General features: G+C 46.1%; 1 protein-coding gene across 1 annotated transcript in view; it reads left to right on the top strand.

The window, feature by feature from the left end:
* Positions 1 to 3,652: 3,652 nt before the first annotated feature.
* The window catches only part of LOC142259303 (uncharacterized), a 100,755-nt gene continuing 86,929 nt past the window's right edge, over positions 3,653 to 17,478 (top strand). The window contains 5 exon segments of the mRNA XM_075331774.1: positions 3,653 to 3,737; positions 3,821 to 3,918; positions 4,112 to 4,202; positions 5,866 to 7,164; positions 10,957 to 11,201. Of these exon segments, the coding sequence (XP_075187889.1) occupies positions 3,653 to 3,737; positions 3,821 to 3,918; positions 4,112 to 4,202; positions 5,866 to 7,164; positions 10,957 to 11,201 (1,818 nt within the window).

The following is a 17,478-nucleotide window of genomic DNA, read 5'->3' on the forward strand; positions in this document are numbered from 1 at the left end:
ACCAAAATATGTAATTTTAGCATTTGGCATTCTTTTGGCACTATGTTGTTTATTAATTAGGTTAATTGATTTTATATTTTGTTAGATCAGGCATTTCTGAACGCGGCAATACCAAATGTGTGTATATTTTTAATTTTTTTAACCGTTTAATTGTCAATGGGGTGAAAGGAGCGTGATTTCAACTTATAGGTTTTGTTGTTTTTTTAATTTTTGAAAACTTTTTTTTAACTTTTTTTTTTTTTATTTTACTAGTTGCCCTAGGGGGCTATAAGGATCAGCAGTCTGATTGCTTATTTATTTCTCCCGATCAGAGCAGCACCGGTCAGATCGGGAAAAATACTCATCTCCTGTAACCTGCAGTACTTGGCTGCTTGTTACAGGACCTAAGTCATGTGAGCTACAGGAGTCATCATATTACCCTGTACTACCATCACAACCATCGGATCCACATGATCAGGTCACGTGACTTCCAGTGGAGGCCTATGAGTAAAGTTTTATGGCAATTGCAATTATACTGGGGCTGTCACATTTTGACAGCGCCATTTAAGGGCTTAATAGGCATGGGCAGATTGCGGATCTGCTGGTACCTGCTAGGCACACATCTCAGCTGTAAATCAGCTGAGATGTGCGCCTATCTCTGCCGGCTGCCGGCAGCAGCAAGAGGGAATAAACACTATGACTGCTAGGACATCATTTTACTGCCTGCGGTCATTAAGGGGTTAAAGTCTACGAGCTCCAAAACCAGTTTAGAATATCTAAACTTTGTTATTTACAGAATTTTTCTAGTTTAGGAGTGAAATATAATGTGGGCACATTTTGTAATTGGGTTGATTTTCACTATTTTGCTGCCTTCATACAAGAAATGGGTGGTAAATTGTGCACGTCAGCGAGTGCACAGATCCGTACGCCATGTGTGGCCCCTCCTCTTCCGTTAGAAACAAGAACACATCGAATCTTAATTCCATTGTCCTGTTCTTAACCGAAAAACTGGGAAATGTTTTGTTTTTGCTCTTTTGTATTTTCCTCCTCTTATTCTAGGAGCAATTACTCTTTTATTTTTCCATTCACATTGTCGTATGAAGGATTGTGTTTTTTTTTATAAAGATACCGTATTTTTCAGACCATAAGACGCACTTTTTCCCCCCCAAATGTTGGGGGGAAGTGGGGGGGCGTCTTATGGTCTGAATATAGGGCTGCGGGGAATGAGTGGGCTGCGGTGGAGCGTGTCATCGGGGGCACGAGCAGGCTGTAGCAGCCTGCCATGACCATGTGGACCCGCTCATTAAATATGCACGCCCATCGTCCCGCCCATCATCTCTCAGCGCTGAAGCCGGAGCTGACAGGTAGGCGGGGTGATGGGCGAGGGATAAACAGCCGGCCCGCATGATCACCCCTGGCAACTGCAGCCTGGAGTGATCATGTGCGGCTGTATTCACTGCCCCCGAACATCATCATCAGTGCGGGGGGCAGTGAATCAGTACACATTACTCACCGTTTCTCTGCAGCATCACGATCTGCTCCTGTCTGTGCCGGTCAGCTGACTTGCGTGGAGACTAGCGGCGCGCATAGCGATGACGTCATCGCTGTGCGCACGTGTCCACACGCAGCCGCTGGCACAGACAGGAGGAGATCGCGATGCTGCAGGGGAACGGGGACGGCTCCACTCAGCGGCGCAGCCGCTGACATAGACGGTAAGAGGAGCGGTGCTGCAGGGAGTGAGGTGAGGTAAGGTCAGTATGAACGTTTATTTTATTTGCCACAGGATGCGGCCATACACCAGGATGATGGGGGTATATGAGCAGGATAGGGGTTTATTATGAGCAGCATGGGGAGTATATGAGCAGCATGGGGAGTATATGAGCAGCATGGGGAGTATATGAGCAGCATGGGGAGTATATGAGCAGTATGGAGAGTATATGAGCAGCATGGGGAGTATATGAGCAGTGTAATGCTGCCACCAGGGGGAGCCAGAGCTCTGTAGCATAATACACTACACAGAGCAATGAGAACCAGGAAGTGAATTCACAGCATTCTCATGCATTACCTCAGCTGAGAAGCAGAGCTGCAGAGCATGCAAGGTATAGTCACACAGGCTGGGTCAAACACCGTATGGGCAGAAGCAGGACCGGAGGGACGAGCAAAAGCGGAGTCAAAGTCAGGCCAAGGTCAGTACCGTAGGAAGCAATCGAGTGGGGAAATAGGAGAGGGGACAGAGGACAGGAGGGATGACCAGGGGACAGAACACAGACAAGGGCACGGGGGCACAGGAACAGACAGATCAGGATATCACTCACAGGACCAGCAATCACAGGCAAAGCAGTGCTAAGCTTATAGCTGGCACTGATTCACTGGAAATGCCAGCTTTTAAGGCATCCAGGGTCTGGAAGTGAGGCTCGAGAGAAGGCTCCGCCCCCTAGCCATGTGGACAGGGAGGCGAACCATGACAAGCAGGCTGGGGAGTATATGAGCAGGCTGGGGAGTATATGAGCAGGCTGGGGAGTATATGAGCAGGCTGGGGGGTATATGAGCAGCATGGGGAGTATATGAGCAGCATGGGGAGTATATGAGCAGCATGGGGAGTATATGAGCAGCATGGGGAGTATATGAGCAGCATGGGTAGTATATGAGCAGCATGGGGAGTTTATGAGCAGCATGGGGAGTTTATGAGCAGCATGGGGAGTATATGAGCAGCTTGGGGAGTATATAAGCAGGATGGGGAGTATATGAGCAGCATCGGGAGTATATGGGGAGTATATGAGCAGGACATTACCCCATAACAGTGTCAGCAGCAGATCCTCGCCCCATAAGTGTGTCATGACCACATGTTTTGCTTGAACTTTTATTTTCCTATTTTCCTCCTCTACACCCAGGGTGTGTCTTATAGTCCGAAAAATATGGTTATGTACTACTTTTATCGGTCGGTTTTACTACTTACATATCACATTTCATGTTGAATTTTTTTCCCTACCCAAATGATATCTCACTTCCCTTATTATAATAATAATAATAATTATTCATTTATATCACTTATCTCCATTAATTTTACATATCGGCTCATCTCTTTCCCATTCAGGGCCTTATAATATCGGATCCTCTCAGTGGAGATCTTCTATAGAAGAGAATTCTCCTGATTGCCCCGTGAAGGATGGATATGGACAGGGACAAGATGGCGGAGAGGATATTACACCTCACCCTAGAGATCCTCTTCCGGCTTACTGGAGAGGTGAGAGATTCTGATGACGTCACATTACATCATTCTTATCTATGGGAATAACAGATGGACAGAACTGGAGAGGTGAGGACTCTGGAAATGTCTGGAGTGAGATTTATTACTGTGTCTCTCCATAACCAGGATTACACAGTAGTGAAGAAGACCTCCAGTGAGCGCTGTCAGGCCCCTGTGTCTGAGGGATGGGGAAGACCCCTGAGCCCAATCACGGGGCCTCCACCTCACCCCCCGATACATGAGGACATCAATGACCAGAAGATCCTAGAACTCACCTACAAGATGATTGAGCTGCTGACTGGAGAGGTGACACTGCTGGGAATGCTGGGACATTATACAGTAACGCTATGAAGGGATCGGGGGTGACGCTATCATTGTATGTGTCAGGTTCCTATAAGATGTCAGGACGTCACCGTCTATTTCTCCATGGAGGAGTGGGAGTATTTAGAAGGACACAAGGATCTGTACAAGGACGTCATGATGGAGGTTCCCCAGCCCCTCACATCACCAGGTAATAGACAGGACTAAATACACACGGCCTATAATTATCTGTATGTAAGGAATGAATTCAGTCCCTGTATGTGTCTCCTCCAGTTCTATCCAGTAAGAGGACAACACCAGAGAGATGTCCCCGTCCTCTTCTCCCACAGGACTGTAAACAAGAAGACCCCGATGTTCCTCAGGATCATCAGGTAGATGGAGAGAAGGTTCCATGAAATCTCCCTATGATGTGTAGACGCCTGTGAAGGTCTTGTGCTCAGTCTTGTTTTACCCTCCAGTATTATATGTGTTATACTTGTGTAATGAGAGCGGTGGAGATGGCAGGATTAGAGCTGATCATAGATGTGACTTCTCTGTCTTTGACTTTTACAATATTTGTTTCAGGGTGAAGATCTGCCCCATATTAATACTACAGAGACATATGTGAGGGGTGATGAGCGGAGTAAAGAGGAGATTCCTACAAATAACCGCCCAGGTGAGTTGTGACCACTAAATGCAGAGAAGTCACACATTCTTCTCCGTCACCGGCTGTGGCTGCTTTATCAGGGTTGTAGTCTGGCCATATCAAATGGCCACCATTCTGCTGCTAGACCACCACATGCTCCTCCACCCAAAACTGTCCCCATTATTTTGGGCATTGGACGTTCTTCTGTTGTAGTGAGATCTGTATCGGCCAGATCTTACAGGTAGGATCCATCCTATCACCTGAAATTAGAAGACATTGACCCTTAGCTGCCCAGATCTCTAATCTGTAAAGCCAAATGACAGCGTCCGTAGAAAGTGCAGACAACTTAGAAAATCATGGGAAGAAGAATCTAATCTGTATGATGGACCCCTAAGAGAAAGCGGAGGGTAATGATGCTGGTGACCTCCTAGATTCTTAGTTTGGTGCCGTGTTCACCAGGTGAATAAAGATTGATTGTTCTCAGTGGGAGAAACAAAATAATAATCTTGTAGTTGATGAAGAGACCTCAGTAGTCTGGAAAGCTTGCTTTGTAACATCATTTATTTTATTTTTGTTCTCCATTAATAAGTATCATAACTACAAGATTCCTATTGTTTCTCCACTGAGAGCAATGACTCCATCTTCCTAGAATCTCGGCCTCTTATTGATAGATCTTCCTTCTCTCCCTTCTGATGAATGTGCTGATAGGGGCGTTTATATCCAAAGTTGGGCACAGGGTAACTGTAACATATGAGGGGGGTTAGAATTACCCCACAGTGGGTACATAGAGACCGGGCAGCCCACACACAGGTTTTCTAAAATTTAACACCTTCACCCCTGGGGAATTTTAGTTTTTCACCCTTTAACTTCCAAGAAGCATAGCTTTTTTTATTTTTCCGTCAACATAGACATATCAGGGATTTTTTTTTTTGCCTGATGAGTTGTACTTTTGAACTACACTATTCATTTTATCAGATAGTGTACTAAAAAATGGGGAAAAAATTCCAAGTGCAGTGAAATTGCAAAAAAAAGTGCAATTACACGATTGTTTTTTATTTACCATGTTCATTATAAGTTCACATGTTCAGCCTCTAATGGTGAGAATAGGCCTGTGCTGAGAGGTAGCCACCAGATGCTATGCCAAAGAGTCTTTGTACTGTGTTGGCTGACCGCAGGGTTCTACGATTGGATACTGACAGTCACAGATGTGGTCGGGTGCAGACGGGATGGCTGGTGTAAGCAGGTGCAGCAGATATAGTAGGCAGAGCTGGTATAGATAGATGCAGGAGGTATGGCAGACACAGCTGGTATAGATAGATGCAGCATCTAGAGTGGATGCTAGGAAACAAACACGTGTTAACACACACAGCAGACGACTCAGCAAGCAGCACGGTAACTGACAACTATCAACGCATCTCTAAGGATAGACCACATTGCCCAAGCACGTCCCATAGGGGGAGGATGCCTTAAATACCTATTACCTCTTAACCATAGGTTGGGAGGAACTTCCGGGTTAGGTGCACGCTGGCCCTTTAAGAATTTATGAGCGTGAGCTAAGCGCAGTCCTAGGAGACCTACCCCGGGAAAAGGTGCAGGACAGTGCGGGGACGCTGGTAACAGCGTTACAACCTATTTTATGAAATATATCTTTAAATTTGTATGTATTATTGAAGATAACTTTTATTCTTGACAGATGACTGTACCAGGAGATTAGAGGCACAACTGACATCTTCAATTTTTAAATCAGATGACCTTGATATCATACAAGATATAACTGAAGTGAATGACTCTATTCCAGATATATCATCTTCCCTTTACAGCAAAGATTTATTATCTGATTTTATTAAACAAGTCCTACCTTCTGATTCATCACAGACTATTAAGAAATATAAATGTCACAAAAGCAGCATTAAAAATCAAAGTGCTCTTACAGCAAATAAGCCATTTTCAACTTCAGAATATCAAAAAATTAATAACAAAAATGACACAGAGGAGAAAAGAATTTCTTCAGAATCTGTTAGTTACCAGATAACTCACACAGGGGAAAAGCCATTTGCATGTTTAGAATGTGGGAAATGTTTTGCGTATAAATCACATTTTGTTACACATAAGAGAACTCACACAGGGGAGAAACCATATTTATGTTCAGAATGTGGGAAATGTTTTACACATAAAACAACTCTTGTTACACATCAGAGAACTCACACAGGGGAGAAGCCTTTTTCATGTTCAGAATGCAGGAAATGTTTTGCAGATCAATCATGTTTTGTTAAACATCAGAGAACTCACACAGGGGAAAAGCCTTTTTCATGTTCAGAATGTGGGAGATGTTTTACCCAAACATCAAGCCTTGCAAGTCACCAAAGAATTCACACAGGGGAGAAGCCTTTTTCATGTTCAGAATGTGGGAGATATTTTAACCTAAAATCAAAACTTCTTACACACCAGACAATTCACACAGGGGAGAAGCCTTTTCCATGTTCAGAATGTGGGAAATATTTTGCATATCAATCAGATCTTGTTAGACATCAGAAAACTCACACAGGGGAGAAGCCTTTTTCATGTTCAGAATGTAGGAAATGTTTTGCAAATCAATCAGGTCTTGTTAGACATCAGAGAACTCACACAGGGGAGAAGCTTTTTTCATGTTCAGAATGTGGGAGATATTTTAACCTAAAATCAAATCTTCTTACACACCAGACAATTCACAAAGGGGAGAAGCCTTTTTCATGTTCAGAATGTGGGAAATGTTTTGCAAATCAATCAGGTCTTGTTAAACATCAGAGAACTCACACAGGGGAGAAGCCTTTTTCATGTTCAGAATGTGGGAAATGTTTTGCAGATCAATCAGCTTTTGTTAGACATCAGAGAACTCACACAGGGGAGAAGCCTTTTTCATGTTCAGAGTGTGGGAGAAGTTTTACACAAACATCAAGTCTTGCAAGACACAAAAGAATTCACACAGGGGAGAAACCCTTGACATGGGTAGAATGAGGGAAATATTTTGCACACAAATGGATTATTTTTAAACATCACAAATCTTAAAAGTGTAGAAGTCATTATCATACCTAGAAGGTCAGAACTGTTTTACTTGAAAATTATAATTTGTTGACCTCTAAGAACAATTCACATTGGTTACTTGAAGCCTTTTGAAGTAGAGGTAATTAAACATCTAATGCAATTTTTGACTTCCCCACTATCTCCTCTCCTTGGTATTGGTGGAAAAGGTGGGGTGAAGGGAATCACTCTTTTTTTTTTTTATTGGATATTTCTATTACATTCTTAGAAACCCGTATCCCTTATTTAAGCCTTGCTAATTGGGAAGAGAGCGGCATTTCTAAATTTGCAACTATTTATAGAGAGTCTCAGTTAACGTCCTTTTCGGAGATGGTTGAGAAATTTTGATTACATTGAAGCTGTATTTATCAATACCTCCAAGTGAGACATCTTAGTACAGGACCTGATATTGGGTACAATTCACCTCCTCTCGATCTACATAGACTTTTTCAAAAGAGGAATATAATATTAAAGGGGTCTCAATGTTATATAGTTTTTTAAGCTCCCCATTGGAAGATCTGAAGTTGTCATACGTGATAAAATGGGAGCAAGAGCTGAAAACATTCTTCCCTCAACAATGGTGGGCGCCTCGGAATAGACTTATAGGACCTCCGCTTGTATAAATCACCTAGAACAAATTATATAAATTCATACAAGGTGGTATCTGTTTTCAGGCAAAATGGCTCTGATGATCCCTGATTACTCCCCATTCTGTTGGACAGCCTGTCTTCAGAAAGGCACGCTGGGGCATGTATGGTGGTCCTGTCCTAAAGTTATGGTATTTTGGGAGCAGGTGTTTGTTCTAATTTCATCTGTAACTGGTGTTCGTGTAATTATGGATGATCCACTGGCAATTCTGAATGTAGGACTTGATAACTTCCCCTAAAATGTGAAAACTGTTATTGCTGATATACTTACCTTGGCCAGACGATGTCAGGCTATAAAGTGGAAACTCCCTTCAGTTCCCTCGGTTGAGGAGCTTGTCAGGAAAATGAATCCTCATTTTCATTATGAGTTTACACTTTGCTATAATGTAGAGAGAAGAAAACGAATTCCGAAAAATTGGAGAATTTTCATTACATACTATTTGTCCCACGGGATTTTGATGTATTTGTATTATTGACTCCTACCTATAAAATAGACTGAATTGGTGTCTTCCCCTTCCCCCTTTCTTTTTTTTCATCTTTTTTTTCTTTTTTTTTTTCCTTATTTTGCTTTGTGGTGGTTGTTAATATTATCGTAGTGTTACTTCGATTGTGATATGTATCGATTGTTTTGTGAAAAATTGAAATAAAATATATATTGGAAAAAAAATTCACATGTGGAGAAAATATAAATTTGACAAATTGAACAAGAAAACACAAACGTGACAGTAAAAGTAAACGAACGGAAAGCACGTTAGAAGTTACATTAGAATTATACATGCAGTTACTAATAGACGTCTGTTTTCTAAAAATCAAATAAAGCAATATTCCATGTGCATCGAACATTTCACATTGTTATATTTTTATTTTCCTATCGCCACGACAGCACCCACTTGAGAGAGGGGTCCGCCCCTTCAGGACGGGAAACCTACAGATAAAAAAGGGCGGTCCCTCTCCCTCATCAGTTGGTTTCCTGTTCTGATGGATCGGAACCTATAGGTACCTGGGCTCCAGTAGTGTCCGTGCGGTGTCTGCGGGAATGGCGGAGCTCTGGGTCTGAAGGCATGGTCGGTGGAGCTCCCGTGGTGGACTTCGCCGTCCTAGTGTTCCTGCGTTGGTTGTCTCTGGTCCGGGTGAGGCCGCCAGGGGAACCACGTCTGCGGGAGGGTAAGTGCTGCTTCCCTCATGGCTACCCGGTGACTTCCTGAGATAGCGTGGTCGGGCAAGGTGCTCTCCCTACTGCGTCGCACGTGTGTCTGTACTGACACTTCCAGGTTGCGCACGGCCGTGCACGCGCGGGGAGGGTGACCCGGATGTGCCTGGCTGCGCGCCTGCACGCTGGTTGGTCACCGCAGCTGTAACTTGGAAGTGCTTGTGAGCACTTCCGGGGTATCTGATCCGGAGGAAGAGACGCTGGAGGGGGCTGTGGGGTCCTCCATCTTAAAAATGAAGTTGAAACCTGACAGAGTGGTGCTTGCTCCGACCCTCACCAGCTATGGACAGCCCGCAATCACCCCCATCCCGGGATACTACTCGGGAACCATCCCAAGCTCCATCCAAGCGAAAAAGCAGCAGTGCAGATAGTCACTCCAGAGGGATTACTACAGGTCGCAAGAGGAAAGAGGATCATGAAAATCTCGGTTCTCAACCCTCTAGAATCGGCCAGACAATCACCTCGTCTCTGTCTCTAGCTCCGGTATCCGTCTTTCTTGCTATGGGTGAGTGATCTTCGTGAAAGTACTCCAATAGCTAATGTCCCCCTTCTTGTCTATAACTGTGTTTAGGTACATAGGAAGTGTTCCGCCGAGCAGAAAAATAAAGAATGGCCCTTGTGTGCCTGAAAATTACCCAGTTCTTATAAAAAAAGACTTTGTGAGCCCTGTATCAAGCAGACTGTATGGGAAGAAGCCCCTACATCCTATCCCCAGCAGCAGATCTTAGGGAACTTATCCGCACCAAAGTTCAGTCATCTTTAAAATCGTTAAAGGGATCAAAAAAACATAGGAAATAAATTACTCGCCCTGATTCATCCTCAGCCCTTAGTTCGGAAACCAAGTCGAACGTTTCTTACTCTGATAGTTCTTCCTTCTCAGATGAAGCAGGGAAATCGTGCTTTCCTCTGGAGTGGATGGATGGCCTTGTCAGGGCTGTTCGCTCCACCATGGGGATTCAGGATACCAAACCTACTAAGTCCACTGAGGATACTAATTTCGCAGGATTATCCCAATAGAAATGTAAATCTTTCCCAGTGAACGATACGATTAAAGCCCTAATCAGGAAGGAGTGGCAGAAGCAGGATAATAGGGGCTTTCTTCCATCCTCTTCTAAAACACGATATCCCTTTGATGATGATGATGCTGACCTCTCTCAATGGTGTAAAGTGCCTAAAGTGGATGTGGCAGTTGCAAAATCTTCTAAAGGTGGTGTCACACAACGACAACGGCGTCGCTGCTACGTCACCATTTTCTGTGACGTTGCAGCGACGTCCCGTCGCTGTCGCTGTGTGTGACATCCAGCAACGAGCTGGCCCCTGCTGTGAGGTCGCCGCTCGTTGCTGAATGTCCAGCTTCATTTTTTGGTCGTCGCTCTCCCGCTGTGACGCACAGATCGCTGTGTGTGACACCGAGAGAGCGACGAAATGAAGCGAGCAGGGAGCAGGAGCCGGCATCTGGCAGCTGCGGTAAGCTGTAACCAAGGTAAACATCGGGTAACCAAGGTGGTTACCTGATATTTACCTTCGTTACCAGCCTCCGCCGCTCTCACGCTGCCAGTGCCGGCTCCTGCTCTCTGCACATGTAGCTGCAGTACACATCGTGTAATTAACCCGATGTGTACTGTAGCTAGGAGAGCAGGGAGCCAGCGCTCAGTGTGCGCGGCTCCCTGCTCTCTGCACATGTTGCAGCACAGCGACGCGTGTCGTTATGATCGCTGCTTCGGCTGCTGTGTTTGACAGCTAAGCAGCGATCATAACAGCGACTTATAAGGTCGCTGCTACGTCACAGAAAATGGTGACGTAACAGCGACGTCGTTGTCGCTGTCGTTTAGTGTGAACCCAGCTTAAGATTCAGCACTTCCATTTAAAGATATGGGTTTCCTGAAGGATGCCCTTGACAGGAAATCTGATACTTACCTGAAAAGAACCCGGGAAGCCTCGGCCGCAGCACTAAAGCCTGCCATTTCTGCAACTTGCACGGCTAGGTCACTGTCAATATGGGTATACCAGTTAGAAAAGCAAATTAAATCTGGTTCTTCTAGAGAAAAGTTACGCTTGTCCATCCCACTCCTGAAGGACGCAGCGGCCTACCTTGCTGACGCCTCTGCTGATTCCGTACGTTTGGCGGCCCGATCTGCGGGATCTTCTAATGCTGCTCGACCCGCACTGTGGTTAAAATCATGGAAGGGGGACACGTCTTCAAAGACAAAATTGTGCACACTGCCTTGTCAGGGTGAGTTTCTTTTTGGGCCTGAGTTAGACGACATTCTCACTAAAGCTGGGGATAATAAGAAGGCATTCCCTAACACATACTTCCCTACCTGTAGGAAATCCTACAAAAAGTGTCAATTACAGCCCATCAGGTCAGAGCGCCGGGAAAAATATGATCCTCGCACGTCAGGTTCCAAGGGTTACCTGTTTGGTGGCGCATCATTCAGGGGAAAACAACATAAACAGTAACATTGACCTCCCTGTGGGAGGTAGACTCCGCTTCTACAGTACCATCTGGAAGACCATTATATGTAGCTCCTTCATCATCAATGTCATCTTTGAAGGTCTTCATTTAGAATTTACTTCCATACCTCCGCAATCCTTTGTTTTAACCCCTACTAGGAAAACGTCAGAACAACATTCTGCTTTAGTGACTGGAGTCCTCACTCTCTTTACAAAACGGGTCCTAGTTGAGGTCCGTGCCCATCAACGGGGCCAAGGTTTCTACTCTAGTCTTTTTCTGGTTACAAAGCCAGATGGCTCTTATAGAACAATAATCAATCTGAAAAAACTGATCCTCTCCTTAAAATATCGACCATTTAAGATGGAATCAATCCAGTCAGTCACGAAACTCCTTTTCCCCAATTGTTACATGGCAGTCTTAGGCTATGTGCGCACGTTGCGTACAGTCACTGCAGAAATTTCTGCAGCGATCTGAAGAGCTCATGTGCACTTTAAATCGCTGCAGAAATGTCCGTAGTGAAAAAAAAAAAAAGCCGATTCCATGCGCTCTGCCTGCAGCTCCTGCCATAGACAGAGCAGGAGCTGCCGGCAAAGCGCACGGAAGAAGTGACATGTCACTTCTTAGAACGCAGCGCTTCGGCAGTAGCCGAAGCGCTGCGCTCTAAAACGCCACGTGCGCACGGCCCCTGCACAATCTCCATAGACTGTGCAAGGGACGCAGGACGCATGCAGTTACGCTACGCTACAAAGCGCAGCGTAACTGCATGTATTTACGCAACGTGCGCACATAGCCTTAGACTTAGTACGCATCTTTTATCACATTCCTGTCCACCAACATCATCAACAATATTTAAGGGTAGCTGTCTTGATAAATAAATCAATAAGACATTTTCAATTTGTAGCAATGCCCTTCAGAGTTTCACTGGCTCCTCGAATTTTCACAAAGATTATGGCAGAAGTCACAGCACATTTAAGGGAACGTCAGACCTTGATAATACCTTATTTAGATGATCTCCTGATAGTGGGTAAAACGGCGGATGAATGTACAACTTGCCTCAATCACACTATGTTTACCCTTCAACGACTTGGATGGATTCTGAATCTAAAAAAATCCAAGCTAACCCCGACCACCTTTCAGTCTTTTCTAGGCATGTTACTGCACTCTCGTCAACAACGTTGTTCTCTACCAGACGAAAAAATCCAGAGAAAAATTCTACACATACAGGTCTATCCGTACATATCCCTAAGGGACGGCATGTCCTTATTAGGCTCCGTGACGTCCTGTATCCCTGCAGTTCCCTGGGCACTACTCCATACCAGGACTCTACAATGGGAGGTCTTGTCGGCCGGAAAAACTCTACGTGGCGCTCTCAAGTCCAGTCTGACTCTGACCAGAGCAGCACAGGATTCCCTTGTTTGGTGGATGACAGAGTCCAACCTGACCACCGGAAAACTACGGCACATTCATCTCACCAATATAGTGACGACAGACGCCAGCCCTTGGGGGTGGGGGGCTCACTTGGGGGACACTATAGCACAAGGTCTCTGGTCTCACCATGAAAGGCACACTTCCTCCAACTTCAAGGAACTACTGGCGGTCGAACAGGCGCTGGTGCAGTTCCTTCCTCTCCTACAACAGACCCATGTCGAATCCTCTCCGACAACCAGACAGTAGTTTCCTATATCAACCACCAGGAAGGTACACGGTCTGGTTCTCTCGTGACAACGGCTGCCAGGATTTTGACTCTCGCCGGACAACGACAGAGCAGATTTTCTGAGCTGCCACACTCTCCATCACGGGGAATGGAAATTGAACTGAGAAGTGTTTCTTCAGATTGTTCACTGGTGGGGCCGTCCAGTGATAGATTTGTTTGCCACCAAGAGAAACAAACAAATGGAGCAATTCTGTTCTCTAAACAAAACAGACAATCCGACTGTTGAAGATGCCCTGCAGATACCCTGGACTTTCAGCCTAGCATATGCCTTTCCCCCGATGATTCTGCTTCCGGTAGTTCTCAGGAAAATCAGAGCAGAACAGGCAAGGGTCATTATGATAGCGCCCTTTTGGCCCAGGCGTTCTTGGTTCTCCCTTCTCACGAGCATGTCGGTTACAGACCCCTGGGTTCTCCCATCCAGACCGAATCTACTATCCCAAGGGCCTATCCATCATCCCCACGTCAAGGGCTTGAACTTGACGGCATGAACTTTGAAAGGGAGTTGTTAGCCGCACATGGTTTTTCCCAATAACTGATTAATACCCTTCTTCACACTACGAAACCGGTGACGACCAGACAATATAGTCGAGTCTGGAGAAAATTTCTTGAATTTTCTCCTAACTACTCTCCAGAGGTAGTTCTTATCTCATCTATATTGAAGTTTCTCCAATCTGGTCGAGACATGGGTCTTTCCCTGAATACACTCAAAGCTCTAGGGGCCCTCTACAATTCTAACATAGCTGGTAATCGATGGGTCATGCATTTTGTTAAGTCATGTGAACGCAGACAGCTGGTTCATATTCCCAATCCTCCCCCTTGGGACCTCAATCTGGTGTTAGACGCCCTGACAGGGCCCCCCTTTGAGCCCCTGCAGTCAGCTTCGGATAAACTAATTTCCTTAAAAACCTGTCTGCTGGTCGCCTTAACCTCTGCTCGCCGCATTAGCAATATCCAGGCTCTATCCATTGATCCTCCGTATCTGCAGGTCTTTCCTGACAAAATTATTCTTAAAACAGACCCTACTTACTTGCCTAAGGTAGCTTCCCATTTTCACAGAAGTCAGGAGATTAGTTTGCCTTAATTTTTTCCTAATCCGGTCAAACCTGAGGAATATATGTACCATACCTTGGATGTCCGTAACGTCTTACTTGAGTACATTGCTAGAACAGCCTCCTGTAGACACCTTAGGTCTTTGTTCATATCCTTTCAAGGCCATAGGAAAGGGTGTCATGTGACAAAAAGCACATTAGCAAGATGGATGAGGGATGCAATATCTCTGGCATATACAGCTAAAGAAGAACCATTGCCACATAGTGTGCGAGCTCATTCTACTCGAGCACTGGCATCTTCCAGGGCTGAGAAAGCAGATGTCTCTATCACTCACATATGTAAGGCTGCTACTTGGTCCTCGCCTTCCACATTCTATAATCACTATAAATTGGACCTACCCTCTGCTTCAGACCTTACTTTCGGAAGATCAGTTCTACAAGCGGTGGTCTCTCCTGGTATCTCTGAAAGTCTCTCAAGTGGGTGCTGTCGTGGTGATAGGAAAAGACTGAATTACTTACTGGTAATTGAGATTTTTCGGAGGCCACGACAGCACCCGCACACCTCACCCTTATAAATTTACTCACCCCCTTGGTGGATGTGGTCCTTCTTGGTTCTTTTATTTTTGTGTCATACAAATCCACTGTGGTTCCTCTCACATGCTCTGAAAACCAACTGATGAGGGAGAGGGACCGCCCTTTTTTATCTGTAGGTTTCCTGTTCTGAAGGGGATGATCCCTCTCGCAAGTGGCTGCTGTCATGGACTCCAGAAAATCCCATTACCGGTAATTAATTTAGTCTATATTCACTATATGGACAAGAGTATTGCAACCCTCCCCCAAAAATACCCAACATTCCTCCTCCCTCTTCTTCCTAACTCCCAATCTCAGCGATTTGCCATTCATTACAGTTAAGGGTACTTTACACGTTGCCACATCGCTACTGATATATCGTCGGGGTCACGTCGTTAGTGACGCACATCCGGCGTCGGTAGCGACATCGCAATGTGTAAATCCTAGGAGCAACGATGAACGAGCGTAAAAGTCAAAAATCGCTGATCTGTGTCACGTCGTTCATTTCCATAATGTCGCCCCTGCTGCTGATACAATGTTGTTTGTCGTTCCTGCAGCACCACACATCGCTGTGCGTGAAGCCGCAGGACCGACAAACCTCTCCTTACCTGCGTCCCGCCGCCAATGCGGAAGGAAGGAGGTGGGCGGGATGTTGTGTCCCGCTCATCTCCGCCCCTCCGCTTCTATTGGCCGGCCGCTTCGTGACGTCGCGGTGACGCCGAACGCACCTCCCACTTGAAGGAGGGATTGTTCGGCAGTCATCGCGACGTCGCTGACAAGGTATGTGCGTGTGAAGCAGCCGTAGCGATAATGTTCGCTATGGCAGAAATCACAAGATATTGCATATGCGACGGGGGCGGGTACTATCGCGCTCGACATCGCGCTCGACATCGCGCTCGACCCCTTACTTTCAGCGCACAATCTCCATGTGTGAGCAATGTCTGTAACTTCTCTATACTACAATAATAAACATGTTCATATTACAAATTACTTTTTCCATCTACGATCCATTCCTTCTTTGTGGGAACATCTGATGTGATCGAGTTTGACAAAATAATCAGTGATTATCTATACAGAGACGCCATGTACAGAAATATTAGGTCTACAGCAACATCACATATGTTATACAGAAGAATAGTGCTGTCTCCATAGCTCTTTATACAGTGACTTATAGATCAGACAAGCTCCTCATATTTCGGCAGTTTCTATTTTCCTCAGAAGCTTTTTATATGAATAAGATCAGTGAGTCTCGTTATACCGAGTAGAGAAGCTCCAGGGTGTTACGAACCGGCGCTGCCATAGCCGCAAGCAGCCTGCTGCAGTTCCTGCTGCGCCCAGGCGCCGGCTGCCGTTCTTGGCTGTGCCTCGGGTCGTCCAGTTGGCTGCTCCTTCCACCACGTCTAAGTGTGGAGAGGCGGCTAGTGCGCATGCGTGCGCCGATTTACCCCAGCCAGAGTCTAAGCCCGGTGTTTTGCCTAGTGAGCATGCTCAGCCTGATTGTGTTATGTCTGAGACTAAGTCCTCAGTTCAGGCTACTGAGCATGCTCCCACAATTAACCCTAACAGCCTCTTTGCACAGGTACTTGGACTTCGTGCTGTGTCTAAGTTCTGGAATGTGCCTACTGAGCATGCTCAAACTGATAGTCTGCTTTCTGAGCCTGTTGCTCAGGCTACTGAGGATGCTCAGGCACTTAGTGCATCAGAGGCTAGGTCCGGTAAGGACCTCACTGAGCATGTCCGTGAGGTGGCAGGCCCTGATAGGGCAGAGAGTGTCAGGTGTTCCGATGACGTGGCAACTCCGGACTGGCTTGCAGAGGCCCGCCCCTATGATCTGGCACCTCACCATTGGTCGTCAGACGATGACTGGTGAAGTGTTTGGGGCGTGGCTGCCATGAGGTCATCAATGACGTGGCGGTGATAGGTCGCATGTGACGTCACTGATGACATGGCACTCTGCTATTGGACTTTGGTGGTTCCACCCTGGGTTTGGGGCGGACCCAGGTTATAAAAGTGGCTGGAGACAACATGGAGGTGCGCAGTCTTCATTTAGAGTTCTTGGTGGCATAAGCCTTGTTGGAAGCGGTAGGTAGGGCTAGGCGAACGGTGCCTGTCACGCCAAGATTCGTGGCTCAGCACATGAGGGTCAGGCGCCGTGCTTCCTTGCTACCGTTCCTGTTGTGCTAGAACAGTCCAGTGGCGTTAACTGGGCTGCTGCTGCTGCATCACCTGTTCAGTTGTGCCTCCTACGCACACGGACAGAATACCTGTTGCGTCACCTGTCCGAGAGTGCCTCTACTCACACGGACAGTGTACCTGCTGCGCCACCTGTCCGGTTGTGCCCTCTACACGCACGGACAGCGCACGCCACAGAACCCCTGTGAAGTTAACAGGGTGTTCCTGGATTGGGTGTGTGAACCCTATTATCCTCCTCGGCTTCCCAGTCAAATGCTACTGGTGTGACTACCTGGTCTGACGTGTCCTTTACACACGTGGCCAGTCGAGTGGTGGCCAGAAACGCTAATCGGAGGACCGCTCGGCCTGACGTGTCTTACACACGTGGCCGACAGTCAATATAAAATAGCGCAATATGAGGAGCACCCGAGA

This window comes from Anomaloglossus baeobatrachus (genome assembly GCF_048569485.1).
Source record: "Anomaloglossus baeobatrachus isolate aAnoBae1 chromosome 5 unlocalized genomic scaffold, aAnoBae1.hap1 SUPER_5_unloc_6, whole genome shotgun sequence".
NCBI classification, from domain to species: Eukaryota; Metazoa; Chordata; class Amphibia; order Anura; family Aromobatidae; genus Anomaloglossus; species Anomaloglossus baeobatrachus.